The sequence below is a fragment of the Eleutherodactylus coqui genome, chromosome 2 (assembly GCF_035609145.1).
Source record: "Eleutherodactylus coqui strain aEleCoq1 chromosome 2, aEleCoq1.hap1, whole genome shotgun sequence".
NCBI lineage: Eukaryota > Metazoa > Chordata > Amphibia > Anura > Eleutherodactylidae > Eleutherodactylus > Eleutherodactylus coqui.
Window position 1 is genome coordinate 255,356,037 of NC_089838.1, and position 21,434 is coordinate 255,377,470.

Genomic DNA, 21,434 nt, shown 5'->3' on the forward strand with positions numbered 1-21,434 from the left:
CCTGACCAATCAGAGGCTGAAAACACTCACACACCCATTCATGAATTCATGAATGGGTGAGTGACTGCTGCCTTAGGGGCAGGTCTGACTCACATCCATTCATGAATGGGTGTGAGTGAGGCATGCCTCTGATTGGCTCAGCGCTGAGCCAATCAGGGGGCAGGTCTGACTCACACCCCCTTCCCACCCACTGCAGGACGGCCGCGCGGAGCTTCGGCTGCCGGCAGAAGGTGAGTATACAATTGGTTTTTATTTTAACATATTTTAGGATGCATTGCAGGGAAGGGCTTATATATTTAAGCCCTTACCGACAATTCATCCCGGGCTCGCCCGCAGCGCATTGCTTTCAATGGAGAGGGCTGTATTGCCGTCTCCATTGAATACACTGCGCTGGACAGCTCCGGCCTGTTTCTAATGAAACGTGGCTAGGAGCAGATTTTCGGGCGATTTGCGGGCGACTTGCGCGCACCGGTCACGCGATTTGCGGATGCGCATCCGTCATGCGATCCGCAAATCGCGCGAAAAAACGCCCCTCTGACTGAGCCCTTAGTGTGCTCTTGTGCAAATGGCTAAATGGTGCTGTAGTGGTGTAATAGTCACTCTATAAACTACGTCTTTATACTGCACACACAATCCCAAAATACACTCACGGAGTAGTGTGGTTGTAATACTGGAGAAACGCAAAACAAATTTCAGCCATAGAGGCAAACTTTTTTTCCTTGTTAAAATGCTTTTTAGTGGTTTGTCTTCTCAAACAGCCCTATGACCCCAGCAAAAAGCCAATTTTGCAGGGGAAGTTACCACCAGTTGGTCCCGTGCACAGCAGAGTATAATATATAGATGGACCAAGTCCACCAGAGCATTACTAGTGACTCTCTGCTCTGGTTCAGAGTGTAGGTGCAGGGTGGGAACTGGGACAGAACCGCAGTGTTTACTGAGGTCTCTATGCAGCATCCGAGAAGCAAGCCCCAGCCTAGAAGACAGCGGAGATGTAGGCCTTGTCACGGTGGCACTACTGTTTTCCACCCGGAGGGTAACCAGGGACACATCCAAGGAGCCGAGGACAGGCTATTAAAATGAAAGGGTAATCGGGGAACTGGTTTTTCTTAGTAGTTTTCTCCTTTTGTCACAGGTGCTCTCTCTATGTAAGAAATAAGAGTCCACACATACGGGGTGAAGTTTAAAGGCCAAACCGGGAACAGCCGGTGAAGCTGTTTACCGAGAAAGAACTTGTAACACTTCAAAAAACAGTTCTCCTCAACATCCACCGGCAGGACAGACAGTGCAGAAGAACATGTGATGAGGCAGGGAGGAAACACGGGAGAACGGAGTAACTTACAAAGACCAGCAGGCTCTGTGCTTCTCTGGTCCTGGACATCTTCTCTTGATCAACCTTGACAAACTCTCTACCAGTCCACTCTCATGGAATTTGTAGACTTGCACTCCACACTGCACAGTGGGAAACTCGCACTGCTTGCGGCTCGTCACACTTTACACACTCCACAAGGGAAAGCATGGGGTTCACAGCACAAATGGTCTATCTGTTCAGCCTCCTCTATTTCTTCTTGCAGTGAGACTAAGGGTGCCTGTGTGCAGGCCAATGCCGGTCTTTGGCTCCTGCCTCTCGGTATCCAAGACTCCAAAAGCATTTAAAAAGAGACCCACCCACACAGCATAGAGAGCTTATATCTATCAACATATCTCAAGGTCACATGACAAATAGATATATTTCCAGACATGACCCAGACTGTAACCCATTCAGTGCTGCAGCTATGCAATACACTTCATATTCACTCACATGGAACACATTGACAAAACATAAGCACAAGACTACACAGATCACTCAGAAAACATCCAGACATTTTCATACATCAACTTCTGTACACTAGAGATGCCTCATACATTGATCTCTATTTTACAAGGTTTCTGTAGTTTTTGCTGTGGTGGAAGTGTAAGGTTGTATTCCCATGGTGTGGTCTTACCACAGCTTAGACTGATGTAGATTGAGCCGTAGCATGGAATACCACTCTTAATCACTAGTGATCGGGATGGTATCGTTGCCTTGGGGTAAGAAGACTTGTTCCATCGGGATGCGGTCAAAACCTGAATGTGGTTTACTTCTTCGGGTTCTGGTCACTAAGCTGCTATGGTTGTGATTTCATATATTTTTAACTGCACGTTTTAAAAGAACACATTGATAACCCCGGAAGTTGGAGAGATGTATCCTTATCTATCAATGAGTCTGACAATTGTTTGTCTTGGGATTACTTGTGCTTCCTGCACAGAACCGCATCCTGACCTCATCCATGAGACCTTGCCCTAAGGCTACGTTAAAACGCAGCAGAAAATGCACCGTGGATTTTGTTGCGGATTTCGCCCCCCCCCCCCCCCACTTACATGAACGTTTTTATGCCTGCCAAAAATCATGACCATTTGAGGGATTGAATTCCAATGTATTCGTTCACATGGGCGATTTTAGCGTAAAAAGGTTGCACCAGAAAAAGTAGCACATGCGCGACAAAAATCGGCGAGCAAAATTATACGCTGCCACAAAAGATAGGTTTTGCTCTGTTTCGACCGATATACGTTGGCGGTTCCCATAGACTCTTATGGGAGCTGGAAAAATAGGGAGGGGGAGGCAGTTTAGCAGTGTCCAACGCAGGGAACTGCTTATAGGCGCCTCTATTTCCTTTGTGTGCAGTGACCTGAGGAGCAGGCCACAGCCTAGGATAGAGCGGGGTAGAGTTTGGCCTTGTCATGGTGGCTCTACAGTCTCCCACCTGAAGGGTAACCGGTGACTCGTCCAAGGGCAGGGTAATAAAGGGGAACCTAAGGGATGGATTACCTTGAGTCCTGTTTTGTCTCATGACACCACAGTTTCTTCCACAACGGGGGATTTCTGGATGATGGAGTAAATCCTCTCCCGTGTAGCTTCCATGGTGGAGTGGGGATTCCAAGTTGACGGAGTAAATCCACTGCACATGGGTACAGTTTAAGACGCCGCCTCCGGAAACGGACCGGCGACTGGTCGTTTTACTTAACTTCAAGGACAGAAACAGTTCAGCAGCTTCTTGACAAGTGAGGTGACAGGGAGGACTCACGGGATGTCAGGAGAAACCACAGCCACGGTTATCTGTAGGTCCTGGCCCGGTACCACACTTCTCTTTCTCTCTCTGTCTCTACCGGTTCACATTCACAGACGGGAACACGCTGCAGAACTTCTGGAGAGAAGCAGTCCCCACACTCGCTCGGCCATTCTCTCGGCCTCCTCCATTCTGAATCTGTGGGATGAAGGTACCCACAGACAGCTGCCTTGCACTCCTCTCTGGAACAGCACCCAGAACAGACTCGGAACGAACTCCCTTTCCCGTGCAGACCCAGAATACATATTTCAGACATCATCACGTGATGGACAAAGCGATACATAACCAGACACTTAACCCTTTCAGTGCTGCAACTATGAAATGCACACCATTCTTGCAACATAAAAAAACACTGACTACACAATACTGAGCATACACACCATTCAGGAGGGGCCCCATTGTACTGGGCCACTACATGTGTAACCCTAAACGATCAGTGTTTAAACGAGGCGGTGCTGACTTTTATGCTGGCTGAAACTCGACTGAGTGAGAGCCTTCTGATTTCTCATTATTCGTTCAGTTTCGCTCGTTTGAAAGGTTTTCTGAATGATGATCGTTCCGTATAGATGCAGCTTTTAGGGCTTCTTCCCACTACTGTGTTTTTTGTTTTTTTTTATTTATTTTTTTGTGCGTTGCGATTTTAACATTAGAAGGTCCCATTGAAAAAAATACAGCGATATCGCAGCGTTTAAAAAAAAAAAAATAAATAAAAATTTGTAGTGGGTAGAAGCCCTTACAGGGGAAAGTTGCACAATAGTAAATGTCTGGCATTCCATGACTACACACTAATGAATAGTGGATAATTCTAGGGGAAAGAGGGGGCTTTCTATTTGTTGATGATGCAGTTAGTCTTGCCTGATGTTGGCAGACGCTCTCCCTTTATAATCCATAACATGTTCTCACTGCTAGCAGTTGTGTCTGCCAAGAATCGCTGAATGGCTCAGTTTACCGTGTTGTTGGCGGCCTGAACGCCGTGCCCGGCTCTATAGAGGCATTAACAAAACTCTTCCAGCTGTTGGAACTTGAAGGATGAACCATTTAGCTGTGTGCAAAGGGGAGGAAAAACGAGAACTTCTTGGTTGTTTAGAAAGTTATTTCAAGTTCTGAAAATCCATTTGAATACTCGGGCTTCACACCTTGGAAGTGATTCCGCGAAAACAAGCGCCCTCTCATTTGTATAAAACTGTATGCAATGTGCCACCAAACCCCTCTTACATGTAGTCTGTGGCTTCAATTCTGCGCCGTGTTCAGATGGCGCTATTCAGGTGCCGCTAAAAACTGCATCTGAAAAGTCAAAGTGTGGTAAAACTACATGTGGCGCTTCTGGTGCAGTTTGGATGAGGTTTTTAAGCCCACCTTGTCAATACAGCTGGAATACTTTGTTTTGGTTCTTTTAGGCTGGGTTCACACAGGGCGGATTTGCCGCTTGGAATTTGGCCGCGGCAAATCCGCCCGCGGCCGCTAATCTCGGGATTAGCCAGCCATGTGGACGAGATTTCTCAGAAATCTCGTCCACACGGGACGGCCAATCCGCTGCGGTAAATCCGGCTGCCGCGGTTTCAGAAGATGCAGCATGTCTATTTACCTTTCCTTTTTTGTTTATTTTCGTCGCGGCCGCGCTCTCCTCTATGGGAGCGCCGGCCGCAACGGAAGAGCAAAGACCGCGAGATTTCCGACGGGAATCCGCCCTGTGTGAACCCAGCCTTACACTTTGTTTTGTTATCTACACTCCTCTGTTGTCCATCTAAGATGTTGTACGTTTATAACCAACTTTTTTTTTTTTTAGGATGGGTCAGGAAGTATTGATTTGAGCTCTTCGATATCCTCACAGATGTCAGACGAATTTGGAGTAAGTAGTGGAACATTTTGCTTACCGTTCTTGTTGAAGGCTAAGGGTGTACTGGAACGGCACGGTGGAAACGCGTACATAATTTTGACTTGTGGTTTTCAATACGGTAAAAACCATGTCATATCGCAGTAATGCCACATGTGGTTTTTCAGGTGTACTTTTGATTTGTGTGGTGTGTGTTTGTTTTTTGTTTTTTTTTTTTGTTTTTTTTAACCGACCATACCATCTAATGACCTTTTTTTGCTGTATTTATAGACTGAGCAGACTGGGAGTCTAATTTGTATGGGGCTGTTCTTCCATTTCATCTTCCGTCAGCGAAATGTAGGAAGGGTCAACATGTTTTATTTCAACATGCCTAATCCCTATTAAGAACACATGCTCGCTTGGCAGAACATGCATGTTTGGTTTGTGGGGATGCAGTTTGGCGTGCAGCTACCAACATGTATAGTTGACTTTAAGGGAACCTCCATGCGCAAATTCTCCAATATAGGCCCCCTGCACACGGGCGGGATTTCCTGCAGAATTTCTGCCCGTGGAAGCTGCCATAGGATTACATTAGAAAACGCAATCCTAGGCAGACAGCCGTGATTTGTCCGCGTGAAATCTCGCGTGGAAAACAAATCGCGTCATGCTCTAGTGCGGGTTTTACATCTGCAGCATGTCAACCATCAAATGAGAGGTGAATTCACACCAATATCCAGAGGATTTTCCACTGCGGAAATTGCCAAAGGTGAAATCATAGTCTAATGATGGAGGGGGCAATTGGAGGACAGTTAAAACATGTCAAAAACTGCACAAGGAAGAACACGTGGTTATGATGCAGCTTTCAATGCAGTTGCAACATAAAAGTGCATCCAGTTTCGCTGCAGTTTAACTGCACTCACTCATCCCATTTGAATTCAGTCTTAGGCCGGTTTCACACTAGCGTATTATGGCTGCATATCTGCCTATGTAATATGGATGTGTCCCACCTTGACTGCGGGGTTTACTGACCAAAATGGTCACCGTCATAGGTGAGATGTGGCCGTAATATGCTTGTGTGAAACTGGCCTTAGACATTTTGTACGGTTAGGGATAGTTTTATGTAATCTGTGGGTTTCCACAGGGAGTTTGTAGGGTGGCAGTGTGCTAAGTGGCTGGGAACTGTGGCAAACCCGCACACTACTTGCCACAGATTGCAATGTGTTCAAAGCAAATGCATGTGCTTCACCTGTACTTGCTGCGAAACCCAGCTGATTCGTGGTAATCTGCATTTGGCATTGCGGCGCGGTTCACAACCACATGGCACACTGCCACCCCTGAAGTCCCTGTAGAAGCCCTGCCTCTAACCTTGAATTTGGTGCCAATTGCCAGGCTGTTTCTTCACTCACTATTTCAGCATCCGTGCTTGTGATTTACTGATAATTTGCTAGTACGAGCGCTGGTGGCGGCTGATAACTCATGTAATAACACCCGCAGGGTACCTGCACACATGGCAGACTTGATGTGAATTTAATGCAGTGGATGGGTCAGCACCAAATGGTTCATATTTCGCCATAGACTGGGATACAGATTTTTCCGCTCAGGAGGATTTGGTAACCAATCCACATCGTGTGAGCAGAACCTTAAGGTGTCTTCACAAGCTGCAGATTTTCCACAGCCTCAGATCTGCTGGGGAATTTTGGTCCAGAAATGCGGTGGGTTCGCTGCAGACTTCAGCTTTTTACAGGCTCACTTGGCAGAACATGCATGTTTGGTGTGTGGGGATGCAGTTTGGCATACAGCTACATGTATAGTTGACTTTAAGGGAACGTCCATACATAGTGTAAATGCTGCAGGCTTTCCTTCGGAATTCTCCAACATAGGCCCCCTGCAGATGGGCGGAAATTCCACGGCGGGATTTCCCGTAGAATTTCTGCCCGTGGAAGCTGCCATAGGATTGCATTAAAAAACGCAATCCTAGGCAGACGGCTGCGATTTGTCTGCGTGAAATCAACGCGTGGAAAACTGCGTCATGCTCTAGTGCGGGTTTTACATCTGCAGCATGTCAACCATGAAATAAAAGGTGAATTCACACCAATATCCAGAGGATTTTCCACACTGGAAATTGCTAAAGGTGTAGCCATAGTCTAATGATGGAGGGGGCAATTGGAGAACAGTTAAAACATATCAAAAACTGCACAAGGAAGAACACGTGGTTATGATGCAGTTTTCAATGCAGTTGAAACAAAAAAACTGCATCCAGTTTCGCTGCAGTTTAACTGCGCTCGCAACCGTCCCATTTGAATTCGGTCTTAGGCCGGGTTCACACTAGCGTATTATGGATGCATATCTGCCTCTGTAATATGGATGTGTCCCACCTTGACTGCGGGGTTTACTGACCAAAATGGTCACCGTCATAGGTGAGATGTGGCCGTAATACGCTTGTGTTAAACTGGCCTTAGATATTTTGTACTGTTAGGGATAGTTTTATGTAATCTGTGGGTTTCCACAGGGAGTTTGTAGGGTGGCAGTGTGCCAAGTGGCTGGGAACTGTGGCAAAACCGCACACTACCTACCACAGATTGCAGTGTGTTCAAAGCAAATGCATGTGCTTCACCTGTACTTGCTGGAAACCCAGCTGATTTGTGGTAATCTGCATTTGTATTGCGGCACGGTTCACAACCACATGCCACACTGCCACCCCCGAAGTCCCTGTAGAAACCCTGCCTCTAACCTTTAATTTGGTGCCAATTGCCAAGCTGTTTCTTCACTCACTATTTCAGCATCCGTGCTTGTGATTTACTGATGATTTGCTAGTACGAGCGCTGGTGGCGGCAGATAACTCATGTAATAACACCCGCAGGGTACCTGCACACATGGCAGACTTGATGTGAATTTAATGCAGTGGATGGGTCAGCACCAAATGCTTCACATTTTGCCATAGACTGGGATACAGATTTTTCCGCTCAGGAGGATTTGGTAACCAATCCACATTGTGTGAGCAGAACCTTAGGCCTCATGTCCATGGGGAAAATCAGGCCCGCTACAGATTCTCCATGCAGAATCCATAGCGGGTCCCTCCTGCCCCGCGGACATGAGCGCTGAAAATAAGAATAAACTTAGCCGCAGCGGACCGGGCAGGTCTTCTCTTCTTCACGGCCGGATCTTCTTTCTTCAGCTGGCGGATGTGCTCGGCACATCGGCGGCGTGCCACGCGCATGCGCCGGGCACATCCCCTGGGCTGAAGAAAGAAGATCCGGCCGTGAAGAAGAGAAGACCTGCCCGGTCTGCTGCGTTATTCTTATTTTAGGTCTCCCGCGGATCCGGACGGCTTCCATAGGCTTCAATAGAAGCCTGCGGGAGACCCGCACGAAAATGGAGCTTGTCATGTATTTTTTTTTTTTTGTTGTTGTTTTTTTTCATGCTCCCCTTTTTTTTTTTTTTTTTTTTTTAAATTCACTTCTATTGACCATCTGCGGGTATTTATCTACCCATGGGTGGTCAATGCATCCCTATGGGATGCGGATCCGCGTGCGGATGATCCGCTGCGGATTTAAAATCCTATTTTGCCCGTGGACATGAGGCCTTATCTTCACAAGCTGCAGATTTTCCACAGCCTCAGATCTGCTGGGGAATTTTGGTCCAAAAATGCAGTGTGTTCGCTGCAGACTTCACCTTTTTACATTGCAAAGGGTAAAAATTGTACCTGCAGTATGAATTGACCTGCTGTGGATTTAAAATCCGCTTCACGGCTCGGTTTACCTGCATGTTTTTCTGCAGCATGTGACTATGCTTTCAAAAACCCCATCCACTTTGTTGCTCACGTAATGAGAGAAAAAGCCGCACTGGATGCCCAAGATGATAATGGCGCGCGCCAAGGAAACTCGTGATCCAGAAAGCCTTCATAGAAAAAAAGCCGGGTCTGTGCTCCGAAGACCCTTTTACACCCGTGCAGCGTTGGAGCTGATAAGCCCAGTAGAAACTAAAACCTTGCAGGGGTATGAATAAAAGGTCTTCAGACTGCGGCCCTGGCTTTTTATTTATTTTTTTCTATTATAGGTTTGGATGCAATAAACATTTTTTATTTTCTCTCTCTACTATTTGGAGTAACATGTGTTTCTCACACGCATGAAAATGACAAGTGCAGCCTTTTTCCTGGTAGAAGCTTTGCGCACTTGTATAAAAAAGCGCAGATTTGCAAGTACGACATTGGTCCAAGTTCCTCAAGGTGATATTGTACGTGCCCCTGTATATGCATCCTTTGGGTGTATTCACATGGGATGGTTGGGGTGCATTTTTAAAACTGCACTAAAAATGACCTTGCGAAACCACATGCGGTTTTCAATGCGGTTGTGGTTTTCACAGCACTTCAATTGCCCTGAGTGACTACAGCCTTAGTATCGGCATTTGTTCCAGTAACACCAACACCCAGGAGCATGCAGGAAAAGCAGAATGCTATACGGGGGAGGTAGTACAGGGGCAAAATACTGATCCACTCGCACACCAACCGTTCAGGTGGAGCTGCTTAGGGTTATGTTTGCACACATAGTGGCCTAAGGCATATTTGGGGGCCGTGTGCCGTCTGTAACTCTATGGGCGCTACACGGCGCCATTATAACCTATGAGGCTATACACTTGTTACGATGATCCATGTCCTGTTCCTGGTCCGGTTCACAGACGAGATAAAGGATTGCCAATACATGGCAAGGTGCCACTTCCGTGTACATCTGACAGCACTTGGACTGGTATCCTAGTGCTGTCCAATGCGAGTCTCTTGGGCGTAATTCACTGCCACGGCTAGTGTGCACCGTACCTAATATTTGGCAATGAATGAAGCAGCGGCACACATGCTCGGCTCGCGGTGGTCAGACCCTCACCAGTCAGGTAGAGTTATACCCTGTCCTGTGGAGGGGGTATAACTATATATTGTCGGAATACTCCTTTTTAAGCACATTAACATAAAAGATCTGCCAGTTTTATTGGTAGGACTCATTTTACATACTGTACTTATGTAGGCTGAAAAAAGATGCAGGTCAGCCATTCCCCATCAATTATACGTCATTATTTGCTAGATTAATTATAGCCCTCAATACCCTTTGTTAGATAAATATCTAGCCCTTCTTAAATGCTGACATAATATTTGCCATTACTGCCTCCTGTTGTAGGGTATTCCATAGTTTGCTTTGTCTGTAAAGAACCTGTCTAGTAGGTGTTTCCTTCACATGGAATGATTGTCCCTGGTCCTCTTTATAAAGTCCTTACCCTGGTCATTGTATTAACTACATATGTATTTGTATGTATACAGAAATGTCCAATCTTACCTCTGTTTGAGTTTCAATAGACTCCAAAAATGCATTGTCATACCAACCAGTAAACATGTATATACTTTAAAGCAAGTTTTTGTAACATTGTTATGGCTGGCTAACTGATGGCATCCATCAGAAGAACCAGAACTGGGACAAGGGGGCATTCTCTATGTCCAGAGGAAAGAAGGTTTCTACACAGAAGGGGGTTCTTTACCGTAAGAGCAGTGAGACTGTGGAACTCTCTGCCTGAGGACGTGGTGATGACAAACTTGATAAGAGTTTAAGAGGGGCCTCAATGTCTTTCTTGAATGTTACAATATTACATGTTATAATCACTAATTACTTCAGAAGGAGCAGTGATCTAGGAATTATTCCGATTTGCTAGATTTGAGTCGGGAAGGATTTTTTTTTTCCCCTCTTAAATGGGGAAAATTGGCTTGTACCTCATTGGGTTTTAGTGGTTGTTTTTTTTTGTTTTTTTTTTTGCCTTCCTCTGGATCAACATTGGGGGATAATCGTCTAAATTGGATGGCCATATGTATTTCTGTTGGCCTTACATACTATGTTTAACCTGTTCAGACGTATCCCAAGATGTGTGGCACGAGATGAAAGAAAAGAAGTATGTGTCAAGTTTTAAGAGGAGACTTCTGTAAATGACCTCACCTCTAAGGCGATTTTTCCAAGTCAAATAAACCATTTTTATTCCTTTTGCCTCCCATTATAAAGGCCTACTTGCACTGGTGTATTTCCTTTCCTTGTGCATCCGTGTATTTCACAGACAGCATATGGACCCATTCCAGTCCATTGGGCTATATACATAAGTGTTTTGTTTGTTTTTCTTTACACTGATCTGTGGTCCATGTGGAAAAACAATTGTAGCCTGTCCTATGCTGGTCCATATGTCGAACCAGAATTGGCCATGCAATGTGCACTGCCCCTGGATATCAGGCAGCAAACGGATGTGCTCTTATGCTGTTTGATGCGAATTGCACCCAGAAGAACATTAGTGTGGGTGGGATTTGGTATAGAGCCAAACAAGTCTACTTCACCTCCCTCGTCTCCTCCCTATCGCACAACCCTAAACGGCTCTTTGATACCTTTCACTCCCTTCTCAGCCCTAAAACGCAGCCCCCGGTGATGGATCTCTGTGCTGTAGAGTTTACTGCTTACTTCAAAAAGAAAATTGATGACATCTGTCAGGAAAGAACTTCCCAATCCCAGACTAGCCCTGACCCTAGTCTTGTCAGCACTGCATCTAGCTCCTGCTCACTGTCTGTACTCAGACCAGCGACAGAGGAAGAAGTCTCCAAATTGCCCTTCTCTGCTTACCCCACCACCTGCGCTAGTGACTCTCTCCCCAGTGGTCATCTCCCATCTCACCACTATATTCAACCTCTCTCTGACCTCTGGCATCTTTCCCTCTTCTTTCAAACACGCCATCATATCCCCACTGCTAAAGAAGCCAGCTCTTGATGCGACTGATGCTGCCAACTACCGACCCATCTCTAATCTCCCTTTCATCTTCAAACTACTAGAACGCCTAGTTTACTCCCGCCTTGTAAGCTATCTATCAGAGCACACTCCCCTAGACCCCCTACAGTCTGGCTTCCGACCCCAACACTTGACAGAAACTGCCCTTGCAAGGGTATCCAATGACATACTGACAGCCAAATCGAGGGGCGATTACTCCCTACTGATTGATACTCCTCGACCTTTCCGCAGCATTTGACACTGCTGACCACAAACTCCTCCTCAGTATGCTTTGCTCCATTGGCCTAAAGGACACTGCTCTCTCCTAGTTCTCCTCCTACCTATCTGACCACTCTTTCCATGTCTTCTTTGCTGGCTCTACCTCCTCTCCTCTTCCCCTTGCTGTTGGGGTCCCCCAGGGCTCGGCCCTCGGCCCCCTTCTTTTCTCTATCTACACAGCCCCTATTGGACAAACCATCAGGAGATTTGGCCTCCAATACCACCTGTATGCTGACGACACCCATCTCTACACCTCTTTCCATGACATCTCTGCACCTTTCCTCCAAAACATCACTAACTGTCTGTCTGCTGTCTCTAACACTATGTCCTCTCTCTACCTAAAACTAAACCTTTCTAAAACTGACTTACTGGTACTTCCACCCTCCACTAACCGACCTCATCCTGACATCTCCATCTCAGTGTGTGGTGCCACCATAACTCCTAGACAATGTGCCCGCTGCCTTGGGGTCATATTCGACTCTGATCTATCATTTACCCCATACATCCAATCTCTTGCCCGAACATGTCAGCTGCACCTCAAGAACATCACAAGAATCCGCTCTTTTCTCACTGTAGACATGCTAAAAACGCTTACTGTTGCTCTCATCCACTCTCTGGTCGATAATTGCAACTCATTGCTGATCGGCCTCTCCTGCACCAGACTCTACCTTCTCCAATCCATCCTGAATGCAGCAGCCAGGCTCCTCTTCCTGTCCAGCCGCTACTCGGACGCCTCTGCTCTGTGCCGGTCAATGCACTGGCTGCCCGTTAAATACAGAATTCAATTTAAACTTACTACCTTCATCCCCAAAGCCCTCTACAGCGCAGCCCCCCCCCCCCCCCCCATATTGCCTCCCTCATCTCAATCCATAACCCATCCCGGGCTCTCCAGTCTGCTAACGAAACTAGACTGAGCGCCCCTTTAAATCGAACTTCTTATTCCCGCCTCCAAGACTTCTCCAGAGCAGCACCTGTCCTCTGAAACGCACTACCAAAGGCTACCCGAGCAATCCAGGACTCACAGAATTTCAGGCATGCTCTAAAAATGCACCTCTTCAGGGAGGCATACAGCATACCCTAAACAATACCCTCTGTATTATGCCTGATAACATGCTCCCTGACCTACAGACTGCAATCCCTGCTAGCCATTATAAACCGCTCCTGCAGTCATGTGTATAGAATCCCTCACTCTCCACCTCGCCATACAGTGCATATCTCCAGACCCTTTACCTTCTGTATCAACCCATTACTTGTAGTATGTAAGCTTGTTAGAGCAGGACCCTCACCCCTATTTCCATCAACTGATTACTATGTAACAGTGGTTCTGTAATTTTTGTATTCTTTTTTTCTTTCTTTTTTCCCCCTGTCTATGTAAGCGCTGCAGAATATGTTGGCGCTATACAAATAAAGATTATTATTGTTAGAGGAATAAGGTCTGGCTCAGGCAAACCACCTGAATCCTCCTGTAGTAGTGTGATATTACGGAGTTTTGTGCAGGTCCTATTCGTCCACACCAAACCCGGCGTACCCGGTGTGGAACTTGCTTAGTGCAGAGAAGCATTACCAAACAAATGAGGAAAAGCCGCCCCTCACAGTTTACATAAATAGTGTTATAGTGTTCTGAATGATGTAACTTTATGCTGTAGGATTAAGATTTCCTTTCGCTAGAACAATGGGTCTAACTCAAACCATACAAAACCACTCCAGAGCATTTTTCCTCCTTGAGCAATGTTTACATTTGCTACTATGAAATTTGGCAATAAGCCTTCTCCAGGGTCCTGCCTAGCTAAGATGTTTGTTTCAAACTGCCGAATAGCAAAACTTTCAATCTAACGAATGATGAGCTAATGGAAACCAAATCCATGATGCTCGTGACACGGTTGTTGTGTTGACACTGCTTACAGAAGTGATTTGTGAACTTTAATGTCAAATGTTGTTTCTAAGGACCCTGGTACGAGTGTCAATTACCCAAGGAGAGAAAAGAGGTTACTGTATCGGGCAACACACCTAATATATGGAGATAGGATGGATGGACTCGCCTATGGAGGTTGTGCTGGTGGTCACAATGTAACCATGAGCTCCTTAATCACAGAAATTGCATTTGAACACATGTCCCCTGTGATAACACTGAGCAACACTGGTAACCATTTCCTAGGGTTGAAGCTTTGAAATAAAAAAGGGTGCACAAGTTTTTATACAGTACTGTGCGAAAGTTGTAAGCAGGTGTGAAAAAGTGCTGCAGAGTAAGAAGGCTTTCAAAAACAGAAGTGTTAGTGGTTTTTTTTTTTTGTCAATTAACAAAATGGGAAGCAAATGAACAAAAGATATGAAAATCAAATCAATATTTTTGGTATCTAGTTATACTTCCTACAACTTTAAAACTACATCAATTCTTCTAGGTACACTTGCACACAGTCATATTTTATAGGATTTTAGCCAGGTATATGATTAACCAATTGTATCAAACAGGTGATAATGATCATCATTTTCATAGGTAGGTTGGAATACAGTCAGTAAGACCGCTATGTAGGAGGCTCAAAACTGGGTGAGGAACAGCCAAACTCTGATACAAAGGAGAGGTTGTGGAATACAGTTTCATGTCACAGGTCATACATCATGGCAAGGCTAGGCGCAGGAAGAATATACAAGGTGATACCTTGATAATGCAGTGTTTCCCAGGCAAAGCCTTCGAAGCTCAATGGGGTTTAAAGATTTGCTTTTCAAGGTCTTTTGAAGAAATGGGCAACATTGAGGACGGTTGACACTGGGTGACCAAGGAAAGTTAATGCAGCAGATGAAAGATATATATCATGCTTGCTTCCCTTTAAAATCAGAAGATGTCCAGCAATGTCATTGGCTCAGAACTGGCAGAAACCAGTGATATCCAGGTACGTCCATCTTCTCTTTGGAGAAGTCTGGTTAGAAGTAGTCTCCGTGGAAGAATTATGGCCAAAAAGCAATAACTTGGACGAAGACACAAGGCCAATTGACTCAGCTATACTTGAAAACATGGAAACTGAGGTTTCTATGGGGTTCCAGAACAGGTGCTCTGGACTGATGAGCCAATAAATTAAAAATTTGGCTGTAACAGAGGGCAGTTTGTTCGCCGAAGGCCTGTAGAGCGGTACAATAATGAGTGTCTGCAGGCAGCATTGAAGCATGGTGGAGGGGTACAATAATTGTCTGCAGGCAGCAGTGAAGCATGGTAAAGGATCCTTACAATTTTTGGGCTGCAGTTTTGAAAAATAGAGTTAAGGATTTGGTCAGGATCAATGATGCCCTTAAAGGGGTTCTGTCATTAAAAAAGAAAAATTCCATACATCACTATTCCTTCCCTGTCAGATCTTCACCTCCCCCCAATCTTCTCCTGTCTCCTGCAGTCCTGGTGGGGAAATGGGGTAGTCCCTTCACCTCCAACTGCCTGATTCTTCTCCTTCCTGTGAGGTTGCGTACATTGCTGGCAGTCTTCTTCCTGCCAGCCAATATGTTACATCACAGGCCATCAGGGGGAGTGCCGATCAGCTTCATGCGAGCTGTCTCTGAAATAGATCAGCATTCCTTCCTAGGCAGTGAATGCTACAGCACAGGGATATGACCTTCACTGACCCAGCCAGAAGAAAATGTAAGGAATGCAGCCTTCATAATAAGCTGGCCAGCATGCAATGAGGTGACCCCAGTGCACTGCAGGAGCTCAGCCAGGAGAAAATGTGGTAAGGAGACACAAAGGAATAGGCAAGTATAGAATTTTCATTTTTTTTAAATGACAAGACCCGTTAGTGCTGCGACGTACAGGGAGATACTTATCCACCATGCAATACATCAGGGAGGCATCAGATTGGCTCCAAATTTTTTTTGCAGTAGAACAATGCCAGCCATACAGCCAGTGTCACTAACAACTATCTTCATTGCTATGGAGGTGTCCTGGAAGTAATGATACGGCCCCTGCAGATCCCTGGTCTCAACATAGTCTGTCTGGGATTACAGGAAGAGATGGAAGAATTTGAACAAGCTGGCATCCACAGAAGATTTCTGGTTAGTTCTCTGAGATGTCTGGAACAACCTTCTGCCCAACTTCTTCAAAAACTGTGTGCAAGTGTACCTAGAAGAATTGATGCCGTTTTGAAGGCAAAGAGCGGTCACACTAAATACTGAGTTGATTTAAATTCCCTTTTTTGTTCATTCACTTTCCATTTTATTTAACATTAAAAAAAAAATAAAATCATATTAACACTTCTGTTTTTGACAGTATTCTTACTTAGCAAAGTTCTTTTAACCCCTAACCACAAGTTGTACACAGCTCTGTATGTAGATTAAGGGGTTCTATATAGCTGCATGTGCCCATAGGGACAGTGAACTGTCTCTTCATTTTCATGTTGTTGTCCTGGTGCCCGTTTATCTACATAGTAATATAGTATGTTAGGCTGAATGAAGACAATGTCCATCTAGTCCAGCCTGTTTCAATCCCCCACCTCCACCCCTCCCCGAGCCCCTGTTGATCCAGAGGAAGGCAAAAAAAAAAAAAGGCAGAAGCCAATTTAGCTCATTTGGAGGAAAAAAAATCCTTCCCGACTCCGTAATGGCAGTCAGAATAATCCCTGGATCAACGTTTGAGTTCCTATCTGACTCCAAGACCCGAATCAACAACCCCGATGGTCACCTAATGTCTATATCTTGTAATATAGAGCTCTAGAAAGACATGTCGTCCCCTCTTAAACGCCTCCATTGATTTTGCCATCACCACGTCCTCAGGCAGAGAGTTTTACCATCACCCTGCTCTTACAGTAAAGAACCCCCCCCCCCCCCTCTGTGTTGGTGATGAAACCTGCTTTCTTCTAGACGTAGCGGATGCCCTCTTGAAACTGTCGCAGTCCTGGGTATAAACAGATCATGGGAGAGATCCTTGTAGTCTTCCCTAATGTAGTTATACAGTTACTTGGTCGCCCCTTAACCATCTTTTTTCCAGGGTGAATCATCCCAATTTGGATAGCCTCTCTGGGTATTCCAGTCCTCCCATTCCATGTATTAATTTAATTGCCCTTCTTTGAACCCCCTCAAGCACTGTAACATCTTTCTTGAGCACCGTTGCCCAGAACTGTACACAGTATTCCATGTGAGGCCTGACAAGTGCCTTATATAGTGGGATGATAATGTTCTCGTCCCTCGCCCCTATACCTCTTTTAATGCACCCCAAGACTTCATTTGCTTTTGCAGCAGCTGATTGGCTACAATATTTAGCAAAACCCGGTTGCTGTTTTTTCCTGTGGACTGTCTACTTACTAGACCTCATTAGGATGTGACTAGTTTATATGCTGCTTGGTGTACAGGAAATGGTCACTACGCAGAGAGGTTTTTCCCAAACATGACACTTCGCTCCGAGCATCCTGAATGGAAATTAATTTCTATCTATGGCTAGAGTAACAATGGCTTGATATTCATAGTGACAAAAATAATTTGACCACTGCACAATGGCGGAAACCTGTTAGATTTCTTTGGGACCTTTCAAACGGGATGGAGTTACACCGCAAGACGCAGCCCAATCCGCAGCTGTGGAATCCCACACCAAAATCAGCCGGTCTGACTGTGGATTTTGATGCCAAATTGCAGGCAGGTTTTGAGCCATTTTCAATTCAGCATCCAAATCCCCAGGTAGCCTGCAGGTTTTGGTGCTGCGTTCCCGGCGTTTTGTGTAGCCTGTTCTGTCCTGCGTGAAAGGTACCTTGTATGAAAGAATAAACATTGTAAACCTGATATTGCAATATCTTCTCGGTGGTCTGTCATCCAGTAGCCACGTGTAGGTCTTGGGCTCCCGGCATGTGGTTCCCCAGCAGCTGCTTAGCTCGGAAGTCAGGATCATGTAACGCACACTTGACACTTCGGACAGCTCTGTCCAGCCCTCCTCTTTTATTGGTTTACGTGAAATCCCACCAGCGGGCGGACCTCTTCTCTTCTTGACACGGTGTTGTACTCGGTCATAAGATTACGCTGAGCAGATGAGTTTGAAGAAAGTTGTTAGTGGAAATCAGCAAACCAGTAGGTACGTTTAGTAGTGATAATGCCCATGTTCAGCATGTATTTTCTTTTCTTCAGGGCCTTGAAAACTATGACAGCGTGAGCAATCTTCCAAATCTTATGTCTTTCCTCCTAACCATCCACTTAAGAGAGGGACGCAATCTGGTCATCAGGGATCGCTCAGGTAAGCATCATCTCAAGTTCTTTTTGTTCTGCATGATCTTACATAAGCTCTATGGTGATTATACAACCGCATATGCACACAAATGTACTCTGAGCGTTCCTTGTGAGCCGGGTTGGATATTCCCTACTGATCCCTCTAACTTGTTTTACACGGTTTACAGTCGGCATTCACTTGTACAGTATATCTTGTTTGGGGGAATTTCAGGACTGTATTCTTAATGCAAATGGATAGTTTCTCAACATGCTTCCTCAGTCCGAAATATATTCAAGAATGCTTATTAGGAAAGTGTTCTTGTTTTTTTTTTTTTTTTTTTTCATGCATATGACAGATAATGTCTTGCCTTGTTATGTCGGTCACTGTGTATTCGTATACGTTTGTCTAATGTGGTTGGCCACTCGTGGCAATCTGACCCAGTAGTTTATGGTTATGTGACTCTATGATTACCTTCATCATGCAAATATGACTTGGGTACAGGGATGGACTGGAGATTCAGACTTTGGGCTAAGTTTATTATATGAATACCTATGCAAGTGGAATCTTGTTAACATGCATTGCCTGTACAGTTAAGATTCTGTCCCTATCTTTTTGCATACCTCTTTGAGGGCAGCGTAACATACCATATCACCCTGATTACAGGGATGTGCCTGCTGTGTGGCTCTGTGCAGTAGTTTGGGAGAAACCTAGAAGTAGTCTTGGTTATTCATGAGCTGCAGGCTAGCCACACCCACTCCATCCTCCAGCCAATCTTTAACAACTGTCCGCCTATTACTGCACATACAGAGCTGCCAGTCATTGGCTAGAGGGCAGGGTAGGAGTGGCTAGCCTGCAACTTATGAAAATAGAGAGCTAGGCTTGTGCGTGGTGGGTACTAATATAATGCAAGTGTCTTCCAAAGTACTGCACAGATGCACACAGCAGACATATTGCTGAAATTGTGTAGCATTTCCGCTACATGTGAACATATCCTTTTAAAGCGATTTCTTCCTCTTCTGTTAATTGCTGACCAATATTTACTAAAGAACCTGACAGCAGGTGTACTGTGTAATTTACATATAATTACATGCTAATTAAATAATTGAGGTCTGTGGGACATCCAGAACCTGTTGAGTCAGTGCACTCAGCTGTTTCCATTGTAGGCTGGACTCGCTGATGTAGTTTCTTGTCTTATGTATTTTTTTTTTTTAACCAAACCCTGGAGTAGAAGTAGAAGAGGCCATCCAGTATACAGTATAGGGCCTCCTGTCCACAGGCGATATCACTGCGTTATCCGTGGCGCTAATACGCACACGGGTAATACAATGAATGCTTTCATTCGGATAACTATGGAAAGCGCAGCCCAATGTACATGGGTGGAAAATCGCTGTGATTTTCTGCTCTCGTATAAAAATTGTGCCATGCTGTGATAAACCATCCTTAATGATGGGTTCATCGCGGTGACTTTAGCATTCTCCTGCATATTTCATGGACTGAAACTGTGCGTATTCCCTGCATCTTCCCTTTTGTTTGCGCATATTTATTCTGTTTTTTACATGTGCAAAAATGCATGAAGGCCCCACTGAATTCATGTGTGAATATGCATGTATCATGTGTTTACGCAATCCCGTTGACTTTAATGGGCCACTTCAGTCAATTATAGGGACCAAAATGGAACATGTGATGCTTTCCCCCCCCCCCCCCCCACTTGTCTGAATACCCCAATGCAAATCAACAAGGGTTTCAGCACTCCGTAAAAGATGCTTGCATAATCTGGTGCACAAATATGTCCGTGTATGAGCCCTAAAATGGGTCGTCTTCTAGGATCCACCCCTGGCCACAAATTCTACACCAAAAACTACATCTTAATTGGCTTATAGACCATAAGGGAAAAATGGCTGTTCGGAACCACCCCATCCCCCTAATTAACGGACCCCACTCTGCTGACTCTAATGACAACTGACAGACATTGCTGTGCTGCACCTTCCATCTGTCCCTGGGGTTCATGAACTATTCTCACCTGGGATTGGAGTTGACAGATTCTATTTTATTACATGAAAGCCAGGCATTGATTGCTGAACTTCCTTATCATAGTGAAGTCCATTGGGATTTTCATTGATTTAATAGTAAGAATAGTGCTGCATACTCTACTATTCTTGCAGTAGAAAGTGACTAGTGCTACTATTAACATGACCGTCTGGATGCCTTTTTTTTAGGGTATGATCACAGAGCGTGGATGTTGCCGGTTTTTCTAAGGGGAAAATCCACGGCGTTTAGCGTCCGTCCTCATGTGGCAGAAATGCTGCATGTCTTCAGTGCAGATTCCACATCCCCAAATGAAAGCTGCACCAAAAATGTCAAGATCTGCACCGATTGGTGTGTGCTTTCAGCTGCGGAGCATCCACCTCGTGTGACCCTATCCTTGCAGTACTATGCAGGTGGATGAGATTTAATAAATCTCCTCCAGATCGGTACTGAATCCACAGCGGATTTGATATATTCTGCGGCGTTTAATCCACAGCAACTTGAGTATTGAGCACTGTGCAATCCATGGCAAAGTCACACCAAAATCCGTGACCCGGTCTGCACCATTAGGTTGTGTTTTTTCACAGCGGTGTGAGCATACTGCAGTGTAGCATCTTTCTGAGAACTTATTAACCAGACACATGTAGGTGTCAGCTGTATACTTCTGTACAGGACTGTATGCTTTGAAGCTTTCTCACCTTCCTGAAGTAGGTGTAAAGCACAAATGTTTCCATTATGGGTTTGCAAAACTGACTTGCTGATCACTGCTTAGTCTTCTGATGGGCAGGATATTTTCAGAATGAGATCACAATTAGATCACTGTTCAGTATTGTGCCCGGGCAGTGCCAGGCTGATGACTGCATCCGATTCACGCAGCCGAGATTGGCAGGAAGCATACTGTAAATATAAGGCGTACAAGTTATTGTCATTTTTACATGCAGATTTTTACATGATGCCATATTTTTGCTTACAAGCAACCAGGATCAGACTGTCCCTTGACTCATCTATGCATGAGGGTATGTGCAATGCACTTACTAGTAGTGATACATGGATAGGGCCCGAATATAATAAGGCCTCCCCTGCTTTGGATGGACATTTACCCTTAAATACCAGAAAAAAAAACATCAAACTGTTGGTTTCAATAAGATGTGTGACTATCAGGCTTGGTGAAGGTTCACTATGATATAACATGTAAAATGGCTCCATCTTGTGGACTTCTGTAGAATAGCATACTG

General features: G+C 45.2%; 1 protein-coding gene across 2 annotated transcripts in view; it reads left to right on the forward strand.

Moving 5' to 3' along the window:
• Window positions 1-21,434, forward strand: part of MCTP2 (multiple C2 and transmembrane domain containing 2) — a 176,105-nt gene that overhangs the window by 43,602 nt on the left and 111,069 nt on the right. For both annotated transcript variants that reach the window (XM_066592835.1, XM_066592834.1), the window contains exons 3-4: window positions 4,930-4,992; window positions 18,096-18,201. In XM_066592835.1, coding sequence (XP_066448932.1) covers window positions 4,930-4,992; window positions 18,096-18,201 — 169 coding nt within the window. The remainder of the gene's footprint in view (window positions 1-4,929; window positions 4,993-18,095; window positions 18,202-21,434) is intronic.